Raw genomic sequence first — 25,932 nt, 5'->3', positions numbered from 1 at the left:
TGTAATAAGGTTGTCTGGGAACCAAAGTAACTTGTACAAAATATTAAGATTGGGTTGCACAGTTTCCAGTGAACACATCCTGATCTGTAGGAAAAGATTATATAGATCTTTATGCTTTCCACATTCTGTTGTGATGTCATTGTCCTGCTGAACTGTTTCCATCCATAGCAGTGGATGAATAAAAAAGGAACCATTGTCTGTCAACTCCAAATTACTCACATCCTCCCCTCTGTCTAAAACAACAGCCTGAAATAGTGGTGGAAGACAGAGCAAGGACAGAGGACCTGAGGCACAAAATCAGAATAGAATGGTATCCCGGTCTGTAAAACAGTATTCCCTTGATTCCTGTCCTTCCAAAAGCCCATTGGATGAAAGAACACCGGTCCCTCTCTGACCTCATGCAATGGGTTTTTGGCAGCAATGGATAGAATTTGTGAGGAAATGCAATTTATTTTCTGACAGGATGGTAGGCCCAGGAAACTCACTAAAGTCTCAGGGCTGTTCTGTTCTGGAACACAAATACCCTCGGGACAACACACAAGCCAAGAACTACTGAAACTGTACCCAGCTGAGGGACAGAGAATGGGTGCACATTTTGGGGAGATGAGACAGGAAAGAAACGTATCTATGATGCTGTCTGAGACAAAGCTCCAGCAGTGTGTACTGGGGGATCCAGAATGAGCATCATTCAGATTCGGCAGCAATACAGCTACTAATGTCATGATATTCCACCTACTTACCTCAAATAAAAATGTATGGAAAATGCAGTGTCACCTTCACATCAATCACATTGAAAGTATGCTGAAAAAGGGCTAGAATGTGTTATAATTTACAAAAATCGTACAGATTTTAAAATAAGAATGACCCAGTGTGCCCGACTGATTTCATTTTCTATTATTTGAGAATGTTAATAATGCATTTTTAAGCTTGGCGAAATGTGTGTAATGGCAGGAAATCTGCTTTAAAACAGCAAAGAAAATATATTTGCTAGGACAAAACCAAATTCAGCACAATGCTGACAGAACTGCCACGCCCGTTAAAACACCCTCCCTTAACTTTTTTCCCAGTGACTTTGGACTTATGGTAGGCTGCTGTACATGCTATAATGACCTGTTTCTAGGTAGCCATAGTAACTGAATACGCATAAAACGTCTTTGTTTAATTAGCATCACAATATCTACTGTACCCTGTATTATGTTTGTATGTATTGTATTGCATTCAGATGACCACCTAACGGTCACATAATATTGAAACGGGCAAACAAAGTAATGAAATTCTGCTGAACGTCAAATGATAACGTGGATGTCAGTTCCCTTAAAGAAACGGCAGGTTAACTGGAGCAGACAAGAACGAACCAACCAGAGGACATCACAAACTGTCAACATACTCGTCAGAGGAATTAAAGAGGGTTGGATTACAGATGAAACCCTATTACCTACATAGTCCACTACTTTTGTCCAAAGCACACATGTCTTAAAAGTAGTTTACTGTTCATAGAGTGCACTTTGAGACGCAAACCAACACGTTGTGCTAATGTATTGAGACCACGGTTATTGCACTCCAAACAACATCACTTAAGGTAGTTTAATTAAGAAACATAATAAGCTCTAACACATCATGACACCACTCTTGTCTTCATAAAGCAATATGCAGACATTCCAATTGTAACCATGGACACCAGTAAGTCCAAAGCCCATTTTTACGATAATAATGACGATTATAATGAAATAGGCCTAATTTCTTTGTCTCCTTATAACCCAAGAGCGGTTCTGCTAGGTAGTTACAGTGTAGATACATGTTGTACACAGTGTTTGAGAGATTTAGTGTTCACCTAGCTGCCTACACAAGGAAATTACACTGTAGCTACCTGCTACTGTAAAGTGGGAGCCCAAATTCGGCAAAGAATACAATGGGGACAACATTGTTCCCGTCGTATTATAGAAAGTGTGTTGGCTGCTATTGTATATAAACCACACACTGAATCACAGCCAACCTCCAAACCAACCCTGTTGCATGCAAAACAAAACCATTCCAAAAGGTACAACTGAAAGTAACTGCCTAGTGTTTCCAGATTTCTATGAAATATGAGCTATAATTATTTACAACATGAATTCATGTTTAACTAACATTTTATTTGGTATGTTTCAATAAAACAGCTTTCCTGTGTTGGTGTGAGATTTAAATGTTATGGGTGAACACTGGTCACAAAAACTGAATAACAATGTATCTAGGCAGCTGATTGGCCAGCTTGCCCTTACATTATCTACTGATGAGTTTGAGGTTGGGTTTTTCTAGGGCAGTCTTTTCGTATTTAAGCATTGGCCAAAAATAACCACTATTGGACAAGCCAACAACATTGTTTGGGTATGAGGTAACAGATGATCATTTTTAAAAGTGAGATTTCAACTAGGCAGTTACTTCAACCAAATCTAAAAACTCTTAAAAAATGTTTCCCAGGCCCACGTTAAGCTTATTTTGGGATTTATAAATATTTTACACAGATTGTCCATTAAGCGTGCTTTTTAGTCCAAAAGGAAACCACCAGCTGATTTCCCTAAATCAATCAATCAATCATTATTTATCCTATACCTTTGGTTGGTTGAAAAGCCATGATAGCACCACATGGTAAAGGGTATGATACTTCAACAATCTGTCAAGTACAGAGAAAAGCCGTGGAGCAGCTTGTGTTCTTAAAGGAAAAGAAAAGGGAGCGGACAACGGAGGGACTGTGACACTGGTTACATCCCAAATACCAACCTCTTTCCTATGTAGTGCACACCAATTCTAACCTGGGCCCTATATAGGGAAGAGTGTGCCATTTGTAATGTAGATTATTCTCAGGAATCCCTGTTCAATGGGACTCACCTTGTTAAATAAAATAACAGGAAAAAAAGGTATATTGAATAAAGAAAGGTAAACGCTATTCTGCATAGAACTGGTTGTGGGGAGGAGGGGTGACCTGGAGACAATGGGGCTGAGGGTGGATGGAGATATTTAGAGTATGGAAGGTAATGAATGAGGCTGGTCATGTTCCATGCTGACAACTTGACAAGCAGATGCCTTCCAGAACACAAGTCCATAATCAGCTACCACGTCCCATCGTACGTCGACCGTACAGACCAGGGAACGCCATCTGTAGTGTTACCAGTCAATCTTCATCACACTCCATCTCAGACATTTGAGCTGTGTGGTGGGGCTGCTGTAGTGCCAGGTAATGAGGGTTAAGCTCAGCGCAAGTTGACATCAAATGGCTCAGCCCTGCATGGTGTTGTTTAGCCTGGCCTGGATCAGCCTGGCATGATGTTGTTTAGCCTGGCCTGGGTCAGCCTGGCATGATGTTGTTTAGCCTGGCCTGGGTCAGCCTGGCATGTTGTTTAGCCTGGCCTGGGTCAGCCCTGCATGATGTTGTTTAGCCTGGCCTGGGTCAGCCTGGCATGTTGTTTAGCCTGGCCTGGGTCAGCCCTGCATGATGTTGTTTAGCCAGGCCTGGATCAGCCTGGCATGGTGTTGTTTAGCCTGGCCTGGGTCAGCCTGACATGGTGTTGTTTAGCCTGGACTGGATCAGCCTGGCATGATGTTGTTTAGCCTGGCCTGGGTCAGCCTGGCATGGTGATGTTTAGCCTGGCCTGAGTCAGCCCTGCATGATGTTGTTTAGTTGGGCCTGCGTCAGCCCTGCATGATGTTGTTTAGCCTGGCCTGGGTCAGCCTGGCATGATGTTGTTTAGCCTGGCCTGGGTCAGCCTGGCATGATGTTGTTTAGCCTGGCCTGGGTCAGCCTGGCATGATGTTGTTTAGTTGGGCCTGGGTCAGCCCTGCATGATGTTGTTTCGACATCCAGGGGGACCCAGGGGGATGAAGAACAGCCACGGCAGGTCCAGTGCCCTCTCTCTATCTTTAATTCACCCAAGTGCACCGAAATGTTTATAACTAATAGTTGTTACAAACATAAAGAGTTCCATTAAGATCCTATGTGTACAAAATAAGAAATGACATGAACAGGACATGAACATCATCCTAGAAGTCCTTTATTCTGACTTGCTGGCTTCTTTTTCTGGAGGGGGTGTGTCCTGACGTGTTGGAAGAGGAGTGTCCTCACTCTGATTGTTTGCTTCAGCACCTGGTGGCTCGGGATTGGTCATGGGCTCCTCTGTGGGCAGTCCTGGGGTTTGCGTACAGTTGATTGGTTGCAGAACTATGGGAGGCTGAGAGGGACAACCAGAGGAGAGAAATCAGAACACTGTGGAGCTAGTCAGAGGCAACAACCAGACTACTGACAACAGGATGGACAACAGTAGCACACTGACAAGGCGGTTTATTGCAGAATGCCAAAACATATACAGCCATATCCTCTGTTAACAAGAACAGATAAACGTCTTGTCCCTCACTCCGATCAAAGCAGCCCTCTGACTGGCGGAGTGTTTAGTGGTAGCTAGATTTAGCGGAGGTATGGCTGTACATTGAACTCTACTGTACAGCACCACAGACGCACAGAGGGGGAGGAAACATCCGCTCAGGAAAGCAAGGGCCTTCAGAGCGCCGTGTGCCACACTACACTGAACCCCAGAAGATTCTAGAGGCAGCTTCACAGTTTGCAGTTCAGAGGGGAACGTGGAGACCCGCTAGCAGCCCATCTAACAGCACCACATCACAATCTACAGTAAGACAGTCTGACAGTTATCTAGGTGTAGAGGACTAGAACAGCAGTGAAAAATAAAGGCAAGTCCAGATCTGATACCTGCATCGACATTCACAGACATTGGAGCCCTCAGCAGCCGACTAGAGCAGAGCACCCACAGTACAAGGACAGTATAGGGCAGGAGAGCAGAGCAGGGGAGGGACAGCAAACAAAAAACAGCAAATTGGAACCAAGAAGCGGACGTATCTAATTTTCGGGGTTACGGTACTCAACTTTAAATTCTAGGTTTACTGTGTGGTAAATAAAACTAGAAATGTTTCTTTCCGTAGTAGAAGGCACTCATATCAAACTGGTAATCACCACAAATCCACTTCCTGTCCAGAATAAGGGAAGCTCTTTGCGCCATAGCGCCACTGCCAGGCTGGAGAGCAGAGTGCAAGGCACCAGGTACAACAGGGCCGGCTGACCCATCTGCATCAGGGCTAGAGCTACGAAAGTGATGAGCAGCCCAATACCGTAACCTGCAGGGGAAGAAGAAAATACAGAAAGGGAGAGACTGTGAAGTACTAGCTGTACAGATACATATTTTTGGATTTCTATTGACACACTGATCTTATATCTTCCTGGTGAATCTGAGGTCTTGCTTTGACCTACCGATAGTGCAGGCCAGGAAATAGAACCGTGAAGACTGCATGAGGATGTCAAACCTGTGACAGTATGCTACCAGCAGACCTGACAGAAAGAAAGATAGAGAGAGAAACACACACATGTCAGCCCAGCCAAGAGGATACAGATAGCAGCTTTATCTAGTCACAGAGTTACCTGGTACTAACACAAAATAGAAAAGCTAACTGGTACTAAGCCTAAATAGAAATGTTACCTGGTACTAACACAAAATAGAAAAGTTACCAGGTACTAACACAAAATAGAAAAGCTAACTGGTACTAAGCCTAAATAGAAATGTTACCTGGTACTAACACAAAATAGAAAAGTTACCAGGTACTAACACAAAATAGAAAAGTTACCTGGTACTAACACAAAATAGAAAAGTTACCTGGTACTAAGATGTCTCCAAATCCCAGCAGAGAGAACGGCCTGTCACACAGAGCCAGGGGGGAGGAGTTGAGGCGGGGCACTTTGAGCACCATAGGAAGCTGAATTACAGGACAGACAGAGAGCTCCCATTACTACTTCAGTCAGAACAACTCTTATTTGAATCAACTCTTGAAACTATCATTTCTTCGTGAATCAACTCTTATGTGAATCAGTCAAAGACCCCTTCTGTACCTTTTCATGTGTGGAGGAGTCAGAGGGACCAGCCGCAACCTCCACCATTATACTCTCACCACTCTGAGGACAGAAACACAAGGCGGTCCACTTGCTTAATGGATCCAACATTTAACTAGCAGGTCAATGTAGTCTTATCCCTTAAAAATAGCAATTGAACTTTCTCCAGTATTATTTTTTTTCAATATTTCTCATTGAAAAGATGGCCTGAAGAATGACATCACTGTAACGTACCTTGGTAAAGAGAGGTGTTATAAATACAAAGAAAACATCGTAGATAAATAGGGTCACCAACAGCATGGTGCAGGCCTGTAACAGAGGACAGGGAAGAACACATGAATATGACTGGCCATTTTCCTGCCCATGCATGATGTGTACTGAGGGTTCATGCACATATTAGTTGTTATTGAGCCCTGACATCCAAGATCATCAGCACAAATACCCATCCCCAGTTAGCGCTTCAGTGTCGTCAGAAATAAAACCAATAAAATCCCAACCATTCACAAGACCACTGACTTGAATGGGATATTACAGGTCAGTGAATTACAGGCTGATTATCCATGCTCCAGTACCCACAGAATAACACAGAGAACAGTAGAATACTGACGTTATCAAACCTACCTTAAACGTGGGGAGCCTAATAGTCTTGAGCATGTAGAGACAGAAGGCTATGCCCAGGGCGTCCTGTAGCACCCACGCCCACCTGGGACATGGCAGATGGAGGGAACAGTCAGCTGACCACTCACATACACAGGCACACAGTGTATGTACACACACACACAGTGTACACACGCGCACACACACACACACGTGCGCGTGCGGCTCGACAACATCGTAAGCCCACTTAACAATGGAATATTCAGGCATTCATTCAGCTCGGGCATCTAAAGGCTAAATCCAGTCTCGACTTCCGGTGTCAAGGCTCCTGACCCCTCTAGCGGGGTAACCAGGGAAACGGTTCGGGGACTCCCAGAATCAGGAAGCAATAACGGGGGCTGGTGTGGTGCTCACTGGTCTTGGTTGCGGAACACCCCCCAGGCAACGCTGACTCCAACACAGAAGGCTGACAGCAGAAGCATGCGGACCTGAGGCCTCTTGTGGCAGTAGGGGAGGTTATTCTCCGGGATCCTAAACCCAAGTCAGAATCCAAGGAACAGGAAAAAGAGAGATGAGTCAACCGTTCGCACTGATTCGTGCATTTAGTTGTTGACTGTACGCTCCCCTGACCTGTTGTCGTCGGGCTGACAGGGTCCTCCTTTACTGGGGGCTTTCTAGAGATGATTATACGCTTGTTGTTAAGTCTCACCTGCACCTGCCAAAGGGGAGCCTCCTCACAAAGGGCCAGAGACAGCTGTAGAGCCCAACAGATGAAGCCAGGCAGAAGATCACGATGATCACGTAGACTAAACAGAGATTGAGACACAGACAGACAGAGGCAGTTATCATTAACAGCTTGGGCGCGGAGAGATGGGAAACTGGAACGGAATCACAGACTATCCTTGTCTTATCATCGCTGGTCGGGGACAGAGGGGCTTTGCTGGCATGTTGTTCAGATGGCAACACATCCAGTTTTCCCACTCACTTTGTTAGATATTTATAACAAAGTGATATAAAATATACATATTTGACTCCTTATACTAAGCTGATGTGGGTATTCATTTGGTTTAGTCTTTTCTGGGAAAATGTAGCGGGGTCTTATGGGGGGTGTATTTTAGAAAAGTGTTTCAGCGACACTGAGAGGAGATACAGCCTAGAGCTGATAGGGAGACCGGCAGATAGAGACAGACTAGAGCTGACAGGGAGACCGGCAGATAGAGACAGACTAGAGCTGACAGGGAGACCGGCAGATAGAGACAGACTAGAGCTGACAGGGAGACCGGCAGATAGAGACAGACTAGAGCTGACAGGGAGACCGGCAGATAGAGACAGACTAGAGCTGACAGGGAGACCGGCAGATAGAGACAGACTAGAGCTGACAGGGAGACCGGCAGATAGAGACAGACTAGAGCTGATAGGGAGACCGGCAGATAGAGACAGACTAGAGCTGACAGGGAGACCGGCTGATAGAGACAGACTAGAGCTGACAGGAAGACCGGCAGATAGAGACAGTCTAGAGACCGGCAGAGAGACAACCCCGGGTGTTTGTCCAGGTGCGTACCCAGGTGGTCGTAGAAGAAGTAGAGGAGCACCAGCATGGAGCAGCACATCACCACAAACACACAGATCATGATTGGAGTCACGTCCACCGTCTCCTCGTCTTGCTTTTCGGCGCTGTCGTCACGCTTGTGCTTCATGTAGCGCCTGCAGACAGAGGAGCAGCCCAGGGTCACGTAAGGGAGGGAGGAGCCCCGGCATCGGAGACCCCTCCTCATACTGAAACTGACCACAGAAGATCTGGAGCAACATCACCCTTTATCCCACAGCAAGAGCCCCAGGTAGATGACTGGGACATATATCCTCTTCTTAGGCAGAGATAGATAGAGACTACGTAGGTATTTTGGAACAGCTCAAAAGAATTGAAGGATTTTATGAATTGGGACTATTCCCATTCAGTTTGGTCATAGTTTGGTGGAGTTACAAACAGAATATGCATCTTTGGGTCAAGACCTACTCATAAAACACAGAACAGTCAGAAATAAGAAACATGCAGGGCATCCATGACAGCATCCTCCACAGTCAAGCACTGGGAGAAACACACACTTGTGCCTTCTAATCCCTCCCCCATCAATGACCACTCAGCCTTGTGGTGTAGCCTGTTCTGTCTCTTCAGACAACATCACTAATGATTCACTGTTGATGACCTCAGCTGACTAAACACCAGACACACAGCCCTGCTCTCCACTCCACAAAGACTGTCTCTATAGACCCCACAGGAAGACACACCGCCCTGCTCTCCACTCCACAAAGACCGTCTCTATAGACCCCACGGGAAGACACACCGCCCTGCTCTCCACTCCACATAGACCGTCTCTATAGAACCCACAGGAAGACACCGCCCTGCTCTCCACTCCACATAGACCGTCTCTATAGACCTCACAAGACACACCGCCCTGCTGTCCACTCCACATAGACCGTCTCTATAGACCTCACAAGACACACCGCCCTGCTCTCCACTCCATATAGACCGTCTTATAGACCACACAGGGAAGACACACAGCCCTGCTCTCCACTCCTCATAGACCGTCTCTATAGACCTCACAAGACACACAGCCCTGCTCTCCACTCTACATAGACCGTCTCTATAGACCTCACAAGACACACAGCCCTGCTCTCCACTCCACATAGACAGTCTCTATAGACCTCACAAGACACACAGCCCTGCTCTCCACTCCACATAGACAGTCTCTATAGACCCCACCAGAAGAAACACAGCGCAACTTGAAAGATAAAATAAACAAGTCGGCTACTGTCTAATGTCTGTTGGTGAAAGACTACTATTTACTGTCTGTTGGGGAATTACTATTATTTTGTGTCTGTGGGTGAGTGACTACTATTTAATATCTCCCACACTTACTTCTTCATGTCCTTGCTGCCAGCCCAGTATCCTCCAATGGCAACCGTCCCCACAGCCATGAGGAAAATGATGACCATGTTGTAGTCTAAAACGGGCTCGTTGGGGGCGTACATGGCCACTTCCCGGCCCTGTCCAAACGTCTGCAGAATACCAGAGCATGTCATTTGGGTCAAATCATGTATCAATTTATTAAATAATTGTTCTTAAAAGTCATGTAATTTATTTACAGAATTAGGGTCACATACAGAAAGATATAACATCCTTACCCCAGGTGATAGACTTAATGGAACTAAACTGTTCCTTTCTCTACAAATCTGTTCTACTGTATATAGGATACGAGACATTTATTATATATATATATATATATATATATATAATTTTAGTCCTTGTAATGCCATTCAAGCATGGTGACACAAAGACACTGGTAACCAGACTGGTGTTGTTGGTTCTGTCCTCTCACCTTACTGATGTCTAGCATGTCAGTGTAGCTAAGGAGCGCCACGGGGATGTCAATCTCCTCATACTGGGTCTTGTTTCCTGCCGGGGGGGTCTGTGATAGGAAAAACCCAAATTAATGGACAAATATCCTATAGAAACAATAAAAAAATATTAATCTACATTCAATCTACTAAGTAAGCTAATAGAACACCTACAAATGATGACCTACAGTAATCTCCAATTGTATTTTATCTCTTGATAAAGATGAGCAACAAAGACTAAACTGAGACTAGAAAAACTCAAAAAGATTGGTGTCAAAATTGGTTTTATAACTCTGGCTCCCTCAACTTTTGAGGATAACGGGAATGAAACTAGAGAAGACGTTTGAAGAGAGTCATAGACTTTCTGTTTGTACTTGATATATGGTGGGCACTCGTTTTTGCCCACAATTTTCCAGTTCAACAAAGCTAACATTTGGAATGTTTTTAAGATGGTCAAACCATGGATCATTTTGCAATTTGAATTAGTTAGTAATTAATTAGTTAATTTACTAAATCTAAGATCTTAATTTTTCACCCATTTTTGATTAGTGGTCTTACATATGTATGGTTTACACCATTACTTAACTTATCTTTAGCCAGACACTGAAGATTGTATGTGTACTTCCACAGACTCTTACCTTTTGGTATTGAATGTATAATCGGAATACCAAAAGATGTGTTCATAGAAATATAAAGGACTAAAATGGGACTTTCAAGTTTATAATGGCATACTGGGTGGACTAGCGGCCAATGCAACTGTACCCGTAGGATGAGGATTTTTAATATCCCATAACTCTTTGTGACTATACTCAATGGGTCCCAATGCTCTTATATCCTCTTTAAAAGCATCTCAGAACTCCAGTAGGGAACTGTTAAAGCACACAGTACTGCCTTGCTTACATATGTGATATACAGAAAACAGGAACGTAAATGCCGTTTGCCGTTGAAAAGAAGTAAAGCAATGCCCCTCATAGGCAAATGGCAAAATTCCCTTTACCAAAAAGAATTGTTACCCACTTGTATAATAAAACAATGTGTGCAAATTGCATTGATGTGCTTCACAGTTCACTATGCTAAAACACTTACCAGCCTGTTTTTACTGACGATGAGCAGGCCTTTAGCTCCATTGAGCTGGGCCAGACGGACCTTTTCGTAAAAGGTGCAGTTCCCCCTCATCACCATTGGTATACGATTTAGGAAGCCCCCCTCTGGGACTTCTGACAGGGAACATAGGACTGACGGTACCAGGTCAAAGATCTCGAGACGGGACTGGATACAAAAAAGGATATGCAAATAACGGGGGCTGCTCACAATGTTTTGTCAGGCACACACACACACACATGCATACACACTTGTCAGGGCAGCTTTATTTTGAGGGCATTAACCAGTTAATGAAAAACCAGCACACATGAATGTGTCTGAACTCTCTAAAGAAGTGACAACAACTTTTTGTTATGTTATTCCACCTACTGCTTTGTTGAGATCCTGTGGTAGACGTGCCCACTGAGAATTGAAAAAGATGCAGTAATCCTTTCCTTTGCTCTGGCCCTTGTCACTGAAATGGGCCATGCCATATTCTCCCACAACCTGGTAAGCAATAATGTATAAATGTTTAACAAATATGGTTGACAAGATACTTGAAGTGCCTTGAAGAGAGGTTAGAGCAAAAGAGGAGTTATAAATTGTACTGCTGATAATAATGGGTTACTACTGTATAGAAATATCAGAACATCTTGACATGTTTTTACAGACGGGTCACAGTTAACTATGAGTGTATAGTATTTTCCCCCTACATAAGCATAGCTACAGCTAACTAGCTGTACTCCGAATACACACGCTTGGCACCTTATTATGAACAACACAGTAAAATGACAACATCAGTGAACACGACATGAGAAGTGTCCAGACGATTATAAAATGTATGTTAAACCACCATGGTACTTCCAAGACGATCAAAGTCATGTATTGTAGAGAATAGCGAATGGGCCCTGCAGCAACGAATATTCTCAGCGCCCTCAATCGGTGATCTCCGCAAGCTAATAGTTATGTAGCATGCAAGCTAATTATTTCGACAACAAAATACAAGTAATGATATACATATCGTCCACTTGTGAATTGTTTTACAAGTTAATGCCACATTTTGGGGTGATTCGACATGAGACAAATCTAACCTGTTTTATGAGGAATGCTGCCCAAAACAAGCTTAGCGAAACCTTCATGTTGCCTAGCTTGTTGTTGTCTCCCCATCAACCGCACTGCTCCGCAAACACAGTGCGGCCGGTAGAAATACTGTTAACTAGAGCGACTGTCAGAAGGGGAATAAAGTTACAGCCATCTTGGTCGGGGAAATATCCAAACAGGTTTATATGGAATATTTCTAATATTTTGCTGATACAGTCAACTCTCGGAGATTATTCTAAAACGTGAACAATTGCTTCCATCAAATAAATAGTTTTTTTTATCAAAGAAAGATACTCCGCAAAGTATACCTATAACCACCACAGCCATTTAAAATAATACAGGTGATGGAATTATGCTTCAATGTGAAATATCTGGGTTTGAGGATAGTCATGGATCTCAACTCAAATCCTGCAACATCTATTCAAGTCGAGGGTTGATGCTTAATGGAGGCCTAACTTCAATCAAATAGTTCTGAGTCAATTTGAAACATTAAAACCGTAGCCTAATTACTTTTGGCTTGCATCCATGTTAGTCAAGTGTGAAGTTGGGGCATTCATAGTTATAAAATCTAATCTTCTTCAAATTCAATTATGTTGCTCAAAGACGTGAACCTTTTCTCAGATTCAAATAAACATCATCCTGCCAGGTATCACACCTCGACCAAAATGTATGTTGGAGGAGTCCAGAAAGATAGGTTTTAGAATATTTTCTGACATTTTTTGGGAAGCATATTCATTATATTAGAAAAACGATTAACTATAAGCTTTGGTTACTGTACAAATCTAATAATTGATATTGTATTCATTTAAAAATAACAATGCAACCAAACTGCTGCTTCCTATTCTATAAAATAGTGATGTATTGGTGACATTTACCAAAACACTAGCATACTTAGCAGAATTATTCTAGGAGGTTGTTATAGGACGTGTCATTGTACAATAAATCACTGATTTCACTCCCAGAGGACAACCGTACTATTTCAAAATAATATATTATTTTGTACTGCATGTATTTAGGTACTATATGTATACATTTATGTATGTATGTACATATGTATTCATGTATGGGTGTGTGCATGTATGTATTTATGTATGTATGTAAGTCTTGGTAGTGATAGACAAATAATAATAATTATAACAATTGTATAAACAATAGGTCATTTTTTTCCTTATTTGTATTTGTAGGACAATGGCAGTCATTATTATTAATGGTAGACATATTTGTACAGCAAGACATGTTCATGCTGTTAATAAATGCATTTAGCTTTTTATATTATTATTATTATTATTAATTATGTTATTATATATAAGTTGCAATACAATACAAATAATAAAAATTTTTATTTTATTTGATTGGGTATTTCAAATAAATCATGACGATGAGATGGTCCATCTGAAGTGATTTCAGCCCACAAAAATGTCAAATATAATGATGCAGTAGTATGAATTTCTACATTGAGCTTAAAAGTAAGTAACTTAATATATTTTGTTTTATTCACTTGAAATGTTGCCAACCTAAAATATTATCATATATTTATAAATAGTTATTAAAGGAATTTTTTGTTCTACCCTCAGATTTTTTCAATTGCCTCTTGGAAATATATGAGTGTTTTTACATGATAAAATATATTGTTTTAGATAATAATATATAGTATTACATCAATCTCAATCCATGGCTGGGAAACTGCCTACTCCCTAGCCAAAATGTCTGACAAGTTACCCGATTTTATGAAGTTTCATGTCCATTCTGGGTTGAAATTCTATGAAGCAGCCACCAGCTGTTTTTCCAGCTCCCGCCCTCATTGATTCATTTTCAACCAGCGCTGAAATACATGAAATTTGATTGGTGTACGTGGATGTCAATAAAATTAAAGCCATAAAATCCAGAGGTTTTCCAGGTTACTTGGGATTTCCGACACATGAAAGTTTTAAAAAGATGCGCTTTTGCAAACTGAACTATAAATAATAATTATAAAGCTACTTGAAACAGTAGAGAGAAAAGGCGATTGATTTTGCTTTTTAGGGGTCAAAGGTTGGAGTTCGAGAAGCGTGGCTCGAACAGTTTAAAAATGGCGGTGAGTCGATGAAATCTTTCATTAACGTTTTTTAAACGTAATTATGCTATGTACTGTTGAATTTATATTATTTTGTGATTGAACATTTACAGTGTTCTGTTTAAGAATTAAAAAATGACGAAGTAGAGATATTTACTAGCGTGCAGTTTAGAGTGCATCGTGTTGTCGGTGAGACCAACAAAGAGAAGGAAGGATAATTAAAATTAACAACCCAAAAACTCATATTATCGCTTGAAACAGTAGTGCCCAGGACGCTTTAATCCCATTATAACAGTATATATTCTGATATATGTTTGCAAATCCTTACGTCAGACTACATAAGTAAATTTCGTATAGATTTCCATCTGACATCTATATTGCTGGAGTATGAACATTACAAGTCCATGAGCCAGACCTCCAGAGTTTGGCTTTTAGACTCACTTGAGCTGACAGTGCCTATTTTGTTTTGGTGTTAAGGTACTTAGCCTCTAACAGTTTGAAAATGTGGCATAGCAGGTCAGTAATGGTCGGTTACTGTATGTCATCGCCACTCAATTCATCATCCAATAAATTTTACCCATATGTATTTTAAATTGATAATGTCCGGATAGAAGGTATTGCTCATGTACACCCTAAAATCACTTATTACATTTATATTATTTAGAATACGCTATTGATTAGAAAAACAATGATTTACATCATCTCAGCAGACACATTGTTTGGTTGAATTAATACAACCCTGTTCTGCATGCATTTGCTGTGTATTATGTACCTATATTACCAATGTTACCAATCTAAAAACATTGCTGCCTCATAACATCAAATTCTGTGGCAAGTTTCCAACATTCTAATATCAGTGGTGGTGGGAGGGGGAATACGTGCCCTAGAAGTCACAGTTAAAGATTTTGTTAATCCTACATTCAAAAAATGTCTGATGGATTGCTGTGAATGTAATTGTACATATAATTACATAATTAAATATAGCTAGCCACTTTTTTCCCTTCCCTATTTTTGTCATATCCAATTGCAACTGCAGCCATGTCTGATCAGTGCAACTTCCAATGGAAGCAATGGAGCTTGTTTTCAAGCCATATTGGACAAAGTATGTGACGAACACTCACCTGACAACCTTAGGTAGCTTTGCGGGATAATTTTATGTAATACATTTATATAAATGAGCAATAACCTGATGTGTAATTACACTGTTTGTCAGTGGGTAAAATTCATAAGGGAAAATGAATGGGATGGTAGTAAGAAGAATGAAAACAGACAGAAATGCACCATCGCCGCATTATCATATATTTTCGATAACGATGCAGGTACATAGTGACATCCAGTGAGCCTGACCAACCCGCTGGCTTATGGTCTATAAGTTGTCTGGATATGATGCTGAGCTAGCAAGAATAGATTCTGACAAAGCTTTAAGTACAGCTGCCCCATAAGAGGTTGGTCACAGGGCTTCTGTTGTGATTAGAGGTGAGATGAAGCTTGGCACAAGTAAATCCAGGAATAAAACGTAGAGACGATAGGGTTCAGTCTCAGGCTAATCTTAAAGTATGCACAATATTTTCCTTTCAGGACCGAAACCAGGACAGAAACAAGGATGGAGAGAAGAAAAAGAAAGAGAGTATCTTTGACCTGTCCAAGTACATTGATAAACAAATTCGAGTGAAGTTCCAGGGAGGACGAGAAGGTAGGTCTAAATCGGTTTTTACCTTTTAGATCTAGCTGTTAAAAAGAAAGTGGTGATAATGAGCTTGATTGTCTTCCTTGCTATGTGAAACATGACATGAATAACAGTTGACTTTGTGGCTTCCACAACCCTGACAACCTTTTGACTGTCTGGAAATCCTTTTCCATGCTGTCATAAGCACCATGCTGTACAAACTGAGCTACATGGGGCCTTCTTCTCTACGGTTTTATTTCATGCCTTCATTCAAGAAAATAATCCTAATTATTTTGTTTTTCAGCCAGTGGAGTTCTAAAGGGGTTTGACCCCCTGTTGAACCTGGTGTTGGATAGCACTATCGAGTACTTGCGAGGTATTTAGCAGACAGTCTTTTTTGGGGGATGGCATATCACATTTTCATTTGTAAAAAAGCATTCCTGGGTTGGTGATGAGATGTTACCCACACCACCAAAGGTAACACTTTGGTAATATAACTTCTCAGACAAAAAGAATTACATAGAAACTAAGAGGTCTTATAATTTGTATGGTGAAATTGCACGCAATGTTTATTACCTCTGACCCGTTATGTCACTTTCTGTTTCCAGATCCTGATGACCAGTTCAAACTCACGGAAGACACACGACAGCTGGGTCTGGTGGTATGTCGAGGGACATCTGTGGTGCTTATTTGTCCTCAGGACGGCATGGAGGCCATTCCCAACCCCTTCATCCAGCAGCAGGATGGATAGTTGACCAGCCTTGTTCTTCTTGGTTTACCTAACAGTAGCCCAATCACTGGTGTGAATTTCAAGTGTAATTCAGAGATTCTTAACATCCTTCACTCTCCCCATACTGGAGATCTGAGGGTAGAAACCTTAGATCTTCTCCACTGTGTTATGGGAAGGAGATAAGATCGGAAGATGTGAGGGTAAAAGGAAATATTGATATTCACTCCTTTTCTACTCTCTTCCTTATCCCAGAGGTTTACATAATGTTCACTCCACCATCACCGCCCCAACAGCCCCACACATTTGATTTGCCATCCTAAATATTGATTTAGATGGAGTGGTGGGATAAGCATGTGTTTTTGTTTATAAACAAATGACAGTGATTTCAATTGTATTTTTTTTGTTGAGATAAGATTATCTGACTGCAGGCAAGTTAAAACAGTTTTGCTGTGATGATAAACATAGGAAATTGTTTTATTTCTTTTTACTGCTGTTTTCCCATTCAGGCCAGAATAAAACAATGTGGCATATTATGTTTTTACCTTAGAAAATTAATAAATGTACTATTTTCTTTAAATTCCTTCTGTATTTTGCATTTCTTATCAGTTTGAAGTGATTCATTTTGATTAATTGACAAATACCCTTACCAGTGCTGACGTTAAGTATTTAGTGAACCTGTTTGACACGTTTCTGCTTCATTTAGGAACATCACAGTTGCTCTTTTCAATAATAATAGCTTGAGCAATTTCAAGTTTATACACGCAGAAGGATGATGTATGATGTCATTCCATATGGTCCATCCTCCAGAAAAGCGGTGGAATTTTTCTTCAACCACCGGATATTACTCAGGAGAGGAATGCGGGACCGCTAGCCAGTTAAATGTAAATATATACGTATATTATTGTGATTTAATCTTATTTGAATTCAAAGCTATGTCGTGTAGTTCTACAACATTTGAAGTTGGCTTCAAATCCTTGTCGATTAACAAAGCTGGCAATTCGATGCTAACGACGTTACTAGCGTAGCTAGCTACCCATCTAGTTTGGTCTAATTGTGACTAACTAGCTTTATTTCTTGGATAATTTTGCTATTCTACCCATTATCTTATTGGTTTTGTGTTTTATCTTTGTTTGCTGGTGAGATGTTTTATTCGGAATTAAAAGAGGCAGACCGGTGTAGTTGATTAAATGTAAACTCGTTATTATCCTTAGCCCTCTAGCTAGCAATTTCGTGTACGTTTCACTGCGGTACTACAGTGCGGCTACCTCTCTAGCTAGGTAATTCTACACAGCTAGCCAAAACGATGCGTTTCACTTGTAACATAATTATCTGGGTTTTAATACCATAGCGAGTAGACTATTTTATTAACAATACGAAAGCTTTGTTTCTTGATGGGAGAAGTTGGCAAATGGTTATGTTAAACCCCCCAGTGAAATAATCAGCTAGTTGATGGAAGATGACGTAAGTAAGACTGGTATGCAGAGTTTTGACACCTCTGACTCCAGCTTGCTGTGTTGACTTTGCGGCCAAAATAAGGACGACCTCTGGGCTTGAATGTGCTCACTGTCTTATGTGTGTTGAGATTTATTTTTAACCCTTCTGCCATCTTCATTTCTTGCTATGTTTATGACAATGTTGTAATATCGGTTTGTTCTACCCACGTCGTTGTGTCTTTCTTTGTCATTGGTCTAAAAAACCAGTTTGCTCATGCCGCAGTTACTAAAATGCATTTCCCCCCCTCCTGTGCTGTATTTCAGTTTGATTCAAGACACAGCTTCGATCATCTGCAGCTCTGTCAGACTATGGCTGGCTTCAGACAAGAAGATGTGGAAGGCTTCTATGACATGGGGGAGGAGCTGGGAAGGTAAGTGCTGATGTGATTCTTCACGGATTCTTCTGCTCTAAATCTGGCATGTTTGTTTGGGTGATCAAGTCTAGGCTTTATTTTATTCCCAGCACATCATGCAAGCTTAATCAAAGGTTATTAAAATCATCCATACCCGTATTCATGCTTATTCAACATTCCACTAAATCTGGTCGTTAGTGCTATGAATTTTCAATCTGTATTTGAATGCATATCACCAGGAAATCAGTGGGAGAATTTTTTTTACTGAGTTAGAATATCCAAATATCTGTCTCATAAAGTTGTTGTGCAATTGCCTATCCCGGTTCAAACTGGAATGGTTAAATTTCACCATGTAAGATCAATTCCCCAAATGTTGCCTTGAAATACTAATGACAAGCAAGCGTGATGTAAAGTTACCTGTCTAGCTAGCAATCCACGGTCTAATGGGAAAATGTTTTGGCGCGAGGAGGGACTACGCCATACCAGGAAATTGCAACCCTACGGAGTTTTAGTCTTTCTGACACAATTACGTGTGAACCAAATGTAACTGACTCAGAAATCTCTCAAACATAAGTACAAACCAACAGTGTAAATAAATACTTTTTGTATTTGTCCTACGTTAATAGCAGTGGCGTCGGACAGGGATACTTCTTAGGAGAGAACTAGATAAGCTAGCTTGGCGTTTGATCTAACATTATTCAATGTATGGTTTGTAATTTCATTTCTTTCCATTTTTGAAGCCTTTCCTGCCGGGGTATAACAATAACCAAGTAAACCATTTTTATAACGTGTGTGTGTGTGTGTGTGTGTCACCTAACCACACTAGTGAAATTCTACTTTTGGCTTCAAAACAAAAGTCTCCCTTGGGTGTGCAGCTTAAGTGTTGTTAGATATTAACTGTTTTGTATAGTGGTTCAAAGAATAATAGTGTACCCGGTCGAGAAAAGGGATTCTTTTTAAAAAATATTTTAGATTGCATTCAACTCTGTCATTGAACAAGTACAGTACAACAAAATGCAGTTAGTACCTAACCAGAAGTGCAAATAGAACAGGGCAGGAAATGTACATTTATTAAGTATAGTGGATGTTACAAGTGGGATAAATAGTTGTGCGGGTTCAAGTGGAAATTCTAAATGCGTCTATACTTGAGATCTCACCAGAGCTTTATCCCAGTTAAAAATTAATAAGATAAAATAATTGTAAATATGCCAAATCAGGTGAGCGTTAACACGCAGTTAGTAACAAGCCTATTTGGAATGTACTCAATTTCAAATAACATATTTTCCCAATGCCGTTTATAATATAATAAAACATTTTCTGCCTATTTTCTTTCCCTTTAAAAATGTAATCCATTAGGAGATCCTGTCTGTATCTTTGAGGCTGTTTATTAAACTGCACTCCACTCTGGCTTGTTATGCAAGGCCTCTTTCTGTTCTGAAACAAAGCAATAGAATGAGTCATGCCTGTACAGGATTTAACCTTACTGTGTGCCAAATGGACCCATTTTCCCTGCTTAATGCACTACATAGAAGCATAGTGCACTAAAAGTAATAGGGTGCCATTTATGTTACAGACTACATCTGACAATCCACTCTATATATGGTAGGATTGTTTTCTGTAGGGTTTCAGCAGAGGAACAATTACATCATTGCCTTTCTACACGTTTATTTTCACTCCATGTCTCCATGTTTAGTCTTATTGTAAGAGGTGGGAAGAGTGGGTTTGTTTATGATCTGGCTTGCAAACATGCTTTTAATGACTTAGCAGGACGTTTAGAGCCCTATTGAATCTTATTCAGAATTACCAGAATTTCGACACTGGAATGCAGAATTCCCCACTTGACTTATAACATTTTCATGTGCTAAATCAAATGTTGAGTGTAAATGTTTATAGATTTGTTTGCCATCCACTTCCCATATTTGCCTAGAGCTTTTCTTATTACAGAAAAGTTAAAACTTCCAGGAAGTGTGTTGCAATATGGCCAGTAAACCCCAGCCTTTTTAATCTGTTGTCCAACATGATATATAGCTTTTTTCAAGATTAGCGTTCTGAATGTGCCCCAGTTGCTCTTTTCCAAGAATTCCCTGTTTATGCTGTCATCATTCTCATGATGTCCCTTGATTTCCATCTCCTCTCAGTGGACAGTTTGCAATTGTGCGGAAGTGTAGAGAGAAAAGCTCTGGCTCCGAGTACGCAGCCAAATTCATCAAGAAACGGCGACTGTCATCCAGTCGCCGCGGAGTGAGCCGCGAGGAGATCGAGAGAGAGGTGAACATCCTGAAAGAGATCCAGCACAGTAACATCATCACACTGCATGACATCTTCGAGAACAAGACCGATGTCATCCTCATCCTGGAGCTGTGAGTTACACTAGATGACACCTCATGAATACGACCCAGGAGTCTCTGGGGAGAAATTCTGATCTAGAAATCAGAATGAATGCGATTACATAGACATGGGGGATGTGCTCCTAGAGCGACACTCCTACCGAGGTGAATACAGCCCCAAACATGGCTTTTCGTAATGCCGAATGTCACTCAACTGTGTGTGTGTGTGTGTGTGTGTGTTGTTTCAGAGTGTCTGGAGGGGAGTTGTTTGACTTCCTGGCTGAGAAGGAGTCTTTAACTGAGGAGGAGGCCACACAGTTCCTCAAACAGATCCTGGACGGGGTCCAGTACCTGCACTCCAAACGCATTGCTCACTTTGATCTTAAGGTATACACACAACACAGATCCTGGATTGGGTCCACTTTCTGCACTCCAAATGCATTGCTCACTTTGATCTTAAGGTACACACACAACACAGATCCTGGATTGGGTCCACTTTCTGCACTCCAAACCCTAAGCTTGCTAGAACTCTAGGTGGAGAAACTTAAAAGTAATGTTCCACGTAATAAATGTTTCAATGGAAAACACAGTTTATCATTGTTCATCCTGTTAGCTAGTTTGATGCTGTTTTTAAATGATCCTGGGTTGGTGTTTCAAACAGTGAATTCTCATCCTCATTAAATATACCATCATAGTAGACCACTTCTATAATGATTTTTGTCAGGTCTGGGTAAATTCTTTCCAGTGTTTTCATTTATTTCAAATCACTTGTGGCTCACCCATCCTCTTCAAGCTCGTATAAATGCAATGCTTCCTCTGTTTGTTTATCCTGTAGCCGGAGAACATAATGCTGCTAGATAAGAATGTTCCCAATCCCAGGATCAAACTCATCGACTTTGGCATTGCTCATCAGATCAAAGCCGGAAATGAGTTTAAGAACATTTTTGGAACTCCAGAGTTTGTTGGTGAGACCTTCTCGTACCTTAAAGACCAATAGAACCACAAGCAGTTTTGTACTGCTTTAATATTGTCTATTCTTTATGCCACATATTTTTTTCCCCCTGTTACAGTATATCCTACTACACTTCTCTCGTTAATGCATACAGAATATCCATATATATTAAATACCCACAATTATCTTATGTTAAGCACACATGGGCCAAATATTCCTAATGTGTGTATGTCTGTGTTGAAATATCCTTGAAAACCATTTGGTTTGAATTAAAGCTTGAGTCATGCTAATGGCGGGGCTTGTTTTACAGCTCCAGAGATCGTCAACTACGAGCCACTGGGACTGGAGGCAGACATGTGGTAAATTGGACTGAGATTATTTGAAATGACCATTTTCCCTTAACACTGTTAATCACAAGTTTTATTGGATAAAATTGAAGTTTTGTCTCTCGTGTCTCTCCAGGAGTATTGGAGTCATCACATACATTCTGTAAGTACTAGTTCACTTAATTTGAACGAAAGTTTTTTGTTATTATTCTGTAATTCATTCATGAACATGCAGTGTGTGTGTACTGTGTGTTTATTATGTATATACCAAAATGAGGTATGAATTTGACACTGAGAATTGTAGTGTATAGTTTAGTTCTTTATTTGTACAGAACAGAAGGAAATTAGTTAACAGCCAAGTTGCTCAAATATCAGGAGGGTCACTTCCTTTCTCATATAGCAAAGATATACAACAAAGTATGATTACTTATCTTGAACAGAAATTATCTTCTCTAATTAATTAGCTAGATGGTCTTCAACAGATGCTACTCCTTCAAGCGAGCATTTTGTATTAATACAAAGAGTACAGCTACCAGTCTTAGAGAAAGCTCACACCGGCATCCTTGAAACATACACAATAACACCATACCGTGCTTGACTACATCACAGGAGACGGCTATTGAACTAAGTGGATAAAAGGTTATAACCAGGTCGTAATCAGGTCAGAGTACCGTTTCACCGCAATACACAACGCAAACTACGCAACAAACTTTCAGGTTCCAGCTTGATATGTATTCACCCGAGCCTCCTTTCAGCACTTTAAATTGTCAGTTCTGATACACCCCCTCCCTGGGAGACAGCTGTGTTTCCCTCCTTCAGTCTGTTGATCCTCTGGTTGAGCGATCTTCTGGTGTTCTCCATGCGGTATTTTGATCCTCTGGTTGAGCGATCTTCTGGTGTTCTCCATGCTGTATTTTGATCCTCTGGTTGAGCGATCTTCTGGTGTTCTCCATGCGGTATTTTGATCCTCTGGTTGAGCGATCTTCTGGTGTTCTCCATACTGTCTTTTGATCCTCTGGTTGAGTGATCTTCTGATGTTCTCCATGCTGTCTTTTGATCCTTAGATTGAGTGGTGCTTCTCCTTTTCTGGGCGAGACCAAGCAGGAGACTCTGACCAACATCTCAGCGGTCAACTATGATTTTGACGAGGAGTACTTCAGCAACACCAGCGAGTTAGCCAAGGACTTCATCCGACGACTGCTGGTCAAGGATCCCAAGTAAGCCTAGTTTACTCTGGACAGAATTGGCCAGGGAATAATTAAAACCAAGCACTTTGTATGTCATCTTAGGGATATTAGCTTAATATGAAAGTTTGCACCATAGCATATAACCAATACGCTCTGGGCAAAGTCTGCAAATTATTCAAGATATTACTGCTCTGGTATAGACATTGAGACCTTAAATGGAAATGTTAATTGCCAATACTAAGGTCAAATACCAAGCAATTTAATACCAAATGAAAATAGTAAGTGATTTTGATCTCTTATTTACAATTTCTCAAGGAAGAGAATGACTATCGATGACAGCCTTCAGCATCCATGGATCAAGGTAGGTAGCACCTTTCACTAGTTGATACGTTTTTATACTTACATTCAATTAACTTAGCAGATGTTGCAAACTCTTAGTTCCCACTCCTACTTACAGGAGAGTGAAACACGGGAGCATCGGAGAAGCATCATATCACTGACCCCCCCCAGTGGTCTTATATCAATGACCCCCCCAGTGGTCTTATATCACTGACCCCCCCCCCCAGTGGTCTTATATCACTGACCCCCCCCCAGTGGTCTTATATCACTGACCCCCCCCAGTGGTCTTATATCACTGACCCCCCCAGTTGTCTATACCCCTGTCCCCCCCAGTGTTCTTATATCACTGTCCCCCCCAGTGTTCTTATATCACTGTCCCCCCCAGTGTTCTTATATCACTGTCCCCCCCAGTGTTCTTATATCACTGTCCCCCCCAGTGTTCTTATATCACTGTCCCCCCCAGTGTTCTTATAACACTGTCCCCCCCAGTGTTCTTATATCACTGACCCCCCCAGTGGTCTTATATCACTGTCCCCCCCAGTTGTCTATACAACTAACACCCTCTCCTCCCAGGTGATCAAGAGGCGGAACGTGCGCCAGGAAGACAGCGGGAAGAAGTCGGAGCGCAGGCGTCTGAAGACAACACGTCTAAAGGAGTACACCATCAAGTCCCACTCGTCCATGCCCCCCAACAACACCTACGTCAACTTTGAACGTTTCTCCCAGGTGCTGGAGGAGATCGCTGCTGCGGAGGAGGGGCTGAAAGACCTGGAACACAACCAGAGGTTGGTGGGGCGGAGAAACGGATTAAACGGGTTGGCTGATTGGTAGATTCAGTCATGTGATGCATGTATATTGCATGAATTCAAATATACACACCCTTGTCCAGATCTTGCCGGGAGGACGTGGCTGCTCTCCTCTCTATCTACGAGGAGAAGGAGGGCTGGTACAAGGAAGAGAACCAGAGCATCGCCAACGACCTGGGTCGCATCCGTCTAGAGCTGCAGCGTACCCAGACCCAGCGCAAGCAGAACCAGGAGGACGCTCGCGCGGCCATGTTAGCCACCAACGCGCTCAAGAGGAGGTTTGGGCGTCTGGAAAATCGCTACGAGGTCCTGGCGGAGCAGGTGGCATCGGAGGTGCGCTGGGTGGAGGAGATGGTCAGAGGGATGGAGAGGGAGAAAGACTGTCCGGTCATGCCCTAAGGCCTGGCTCCAGCCGGGCTCCTACAATCAGACGGACATGCCTTTTACAGGCACAGACGTTATTCTCAAACTACTTCTGCTTCTTTATGGGACAGTGTGGTCGTGACCTGAAGGTGATGTCCCACCTGGCTGGGGCAGGTGTCAGTAAATGACATTCTCATTGTCAAATCACGTCTGACTGTGTCTGTGTGTTTAGTACAGGTACAGTCACGACAAGGGTTACATGTAAATTAGTTCCTGAAATGACTTGTTGTTTTGCAATGCAAAGATATCCATGAAACAAATGCGAGCACTATAGTTCTCTTAAGTATGGAGAGAATTCTAAGATATATAGTTTCTATAAACCTATTTTGCAAGTTGTATGCTGCATTGAACACCGTATTGCCTATAATATAAGCAGAAATGTACTGTAGTAATGTCTAAACATGGTAGTGAAAATACAGGCATAGTGACTGTCCCTCTGAATGTTTTAGGCCTGATTCCCGGTCACTCGCGGTTCTAGGCTAAAAAGCATGGTCAATGAAAGTTCTGTATTTAAATAGTTTTTTAGGGCAGAACTTGTCTCAATCTGCGTCTGGGAAACTGGTCCTTTGAATACTGCTATTGCACATTAGCTTCAAACCAAATGATATGCATGATGTTAAACTATGTATAAAACATACAATTTTGTTTTTTATTATTTTAACTATAACTCACACACTTCAGACATTCCCAAAGTTAATCTTTAAATCTACTGTATCACATGTATCACATTCTATGTTCAGCATAGGACCATAGAACCCTATATATTGGTCCAAAACATCTACATTATTTTTACATGAGCAAATTGTATAATGGTAAGTATTTTTAAGTTTTAGATGATAATACAGGTATGTATTTTAAATAAAGAAATTCAATACTTGTAACTGAAATCCCTTGTGTAGATTTATTTTAGGTCAATTATGGGATGTAGAATATAATCAAGGAAACAGATATCAAATATATATGCAAACTGCTGCCAAAATCAAATGAAATCCCTATGGGAAGTAATACAGTAATACAGCTCAACTTGACTGTGAGGTCTAACGGCTGAGTAGTGAATTGTAAGCACATACGCAGCCTTAAAGACCAGGCAGGGAGGTTTTCCAGTGTCAAGCAACGACTAACTGATTAGTTGTTGGGTATGTTTTTTACACTAAATATTCCATTGAATATGTAAATATTA

At 41.4% G+C, this 25,932-nt stretch overlaps 3 protein-coding genes across 5 annotated transcripts; 2 read left to right on the top strand and 1 right to left on the bottom strand.

The window, feature by feature from the left end:
• Positions 1-1,565: 1,565 nt before the first annotated feature.
• Positions 1,566-12,208, bottom strand: sppl2 (signal peptide peptidase-like 2). Of its 3 annotated transcripts, XM_010891278.3 has the most exons (16): positions 12,088-12,208; positions 11,387-11,503; positions 11,003-11,185; positions 9,898-9,987; positions 9,438-9,577; positions 8,082-8,224; positions 7,230-7,326; positions 6,935-7,051; positions 6,545-6,626; positions 6,158-6,232; positions 5,924-5,986; positions 5,691-5,790; positions 5,291-5,368; positions 4,997-5,157; positions 4,736-4,776; positions 4,091-4,202 (listed from the first exon to the last, which is right to left on the bottom strand). In XM_010891278.3, the coding sequence occupies exons 1-16, from the start codon at positions 12,133-12,135 to the stop codon at positions 4,193-4,195; spliced, it is 1,545 nt and encodes a 514-aa protein (XP_010889580.1). In that variant the 5' UTR covers positions 12,136-12,208; the 3' UTR covers positions 4,091-4,192. The 3 variants fall into 3 exon arrangements, 2 of the variants coding, with proteins under 2 accessions (XP_010889559.1, XP_010889580.1); XM_010891257.5 differs by lacking the exon at positions 4,736-4,776 and having other exon boundaries at positions 1,566-4,202; XR_828916.3 differs by lacking the exon at positions 4,736-4,776 and having other exon boundaries at positions 4,115-4,202; positions 4,910-5,157.
• Positions 12,209-14,145: 1,937 nt separating this feature from the next.
• Positions 14,146-17,118, top strand: lsm7 (LSM7 homolog, U6 small nuclear RNA and mRNA degradation associated). Its single transcript, NM_001304120.1, is given in 4 exon segments — positions 14,146-14,171; positions 15,729-15,843; positions 16,121-16,192; positions 16,425-17,118. Coding segments are annotated over 4 exon segments (336 nt in total). The 5' UTR covers positions 14,146-14,165; the 3' UTR covers positions 16,568-17,118.
• A 153-nt stretch (positions 17,119-17,271) lies between these two features.
• dapk3 (death-associated protein kinase 3) lies at positions 17,272-25,639 on the top strand. Its single transcript, XM_010891306.4, has 11 exons — positions 17,272-17,427; positions 18,304-18,410; positions 20,531-20,752; positions 20,968-21,106; positions 21,555-21,684; positions 21,982-22,030; positions 22,134-22,160; positions 23,062-23,214; positions 23,500-23,545; positions 24,097-24,308; positions 24,413-25,639. Exons 1-11 carry the CDS (start codon positions 17,323-17,325, stop codon positions 24,726-24,728), a joined length of 1,506 nt encoding a protein of 501 aa, XP_010889608.2. The 5' UTR covers positions 17,272-17,322; the 3' UTR covers positions 24,729-25,639.
• Positions 25,640-25,932: the final 293 nt, after the last annotated feature.

This window comes from Esox lucius, chromosome 3 (assembly GCF_011004845.1).
Source record: "Esox lucius isolate fEsoLuc1 chromosome 3, fEsoLuc1.pri, whole genome shotgun sequence".
Classification (NCBI taxonomy): Eukaryota; Metazoa; Chordata; class Actinopteri; order Esociformes; family Esocidae; genus Esox; species Esox lucius.
This window is presented reverse-complemented; position numbering and strand designations above follow the sequence as displayed.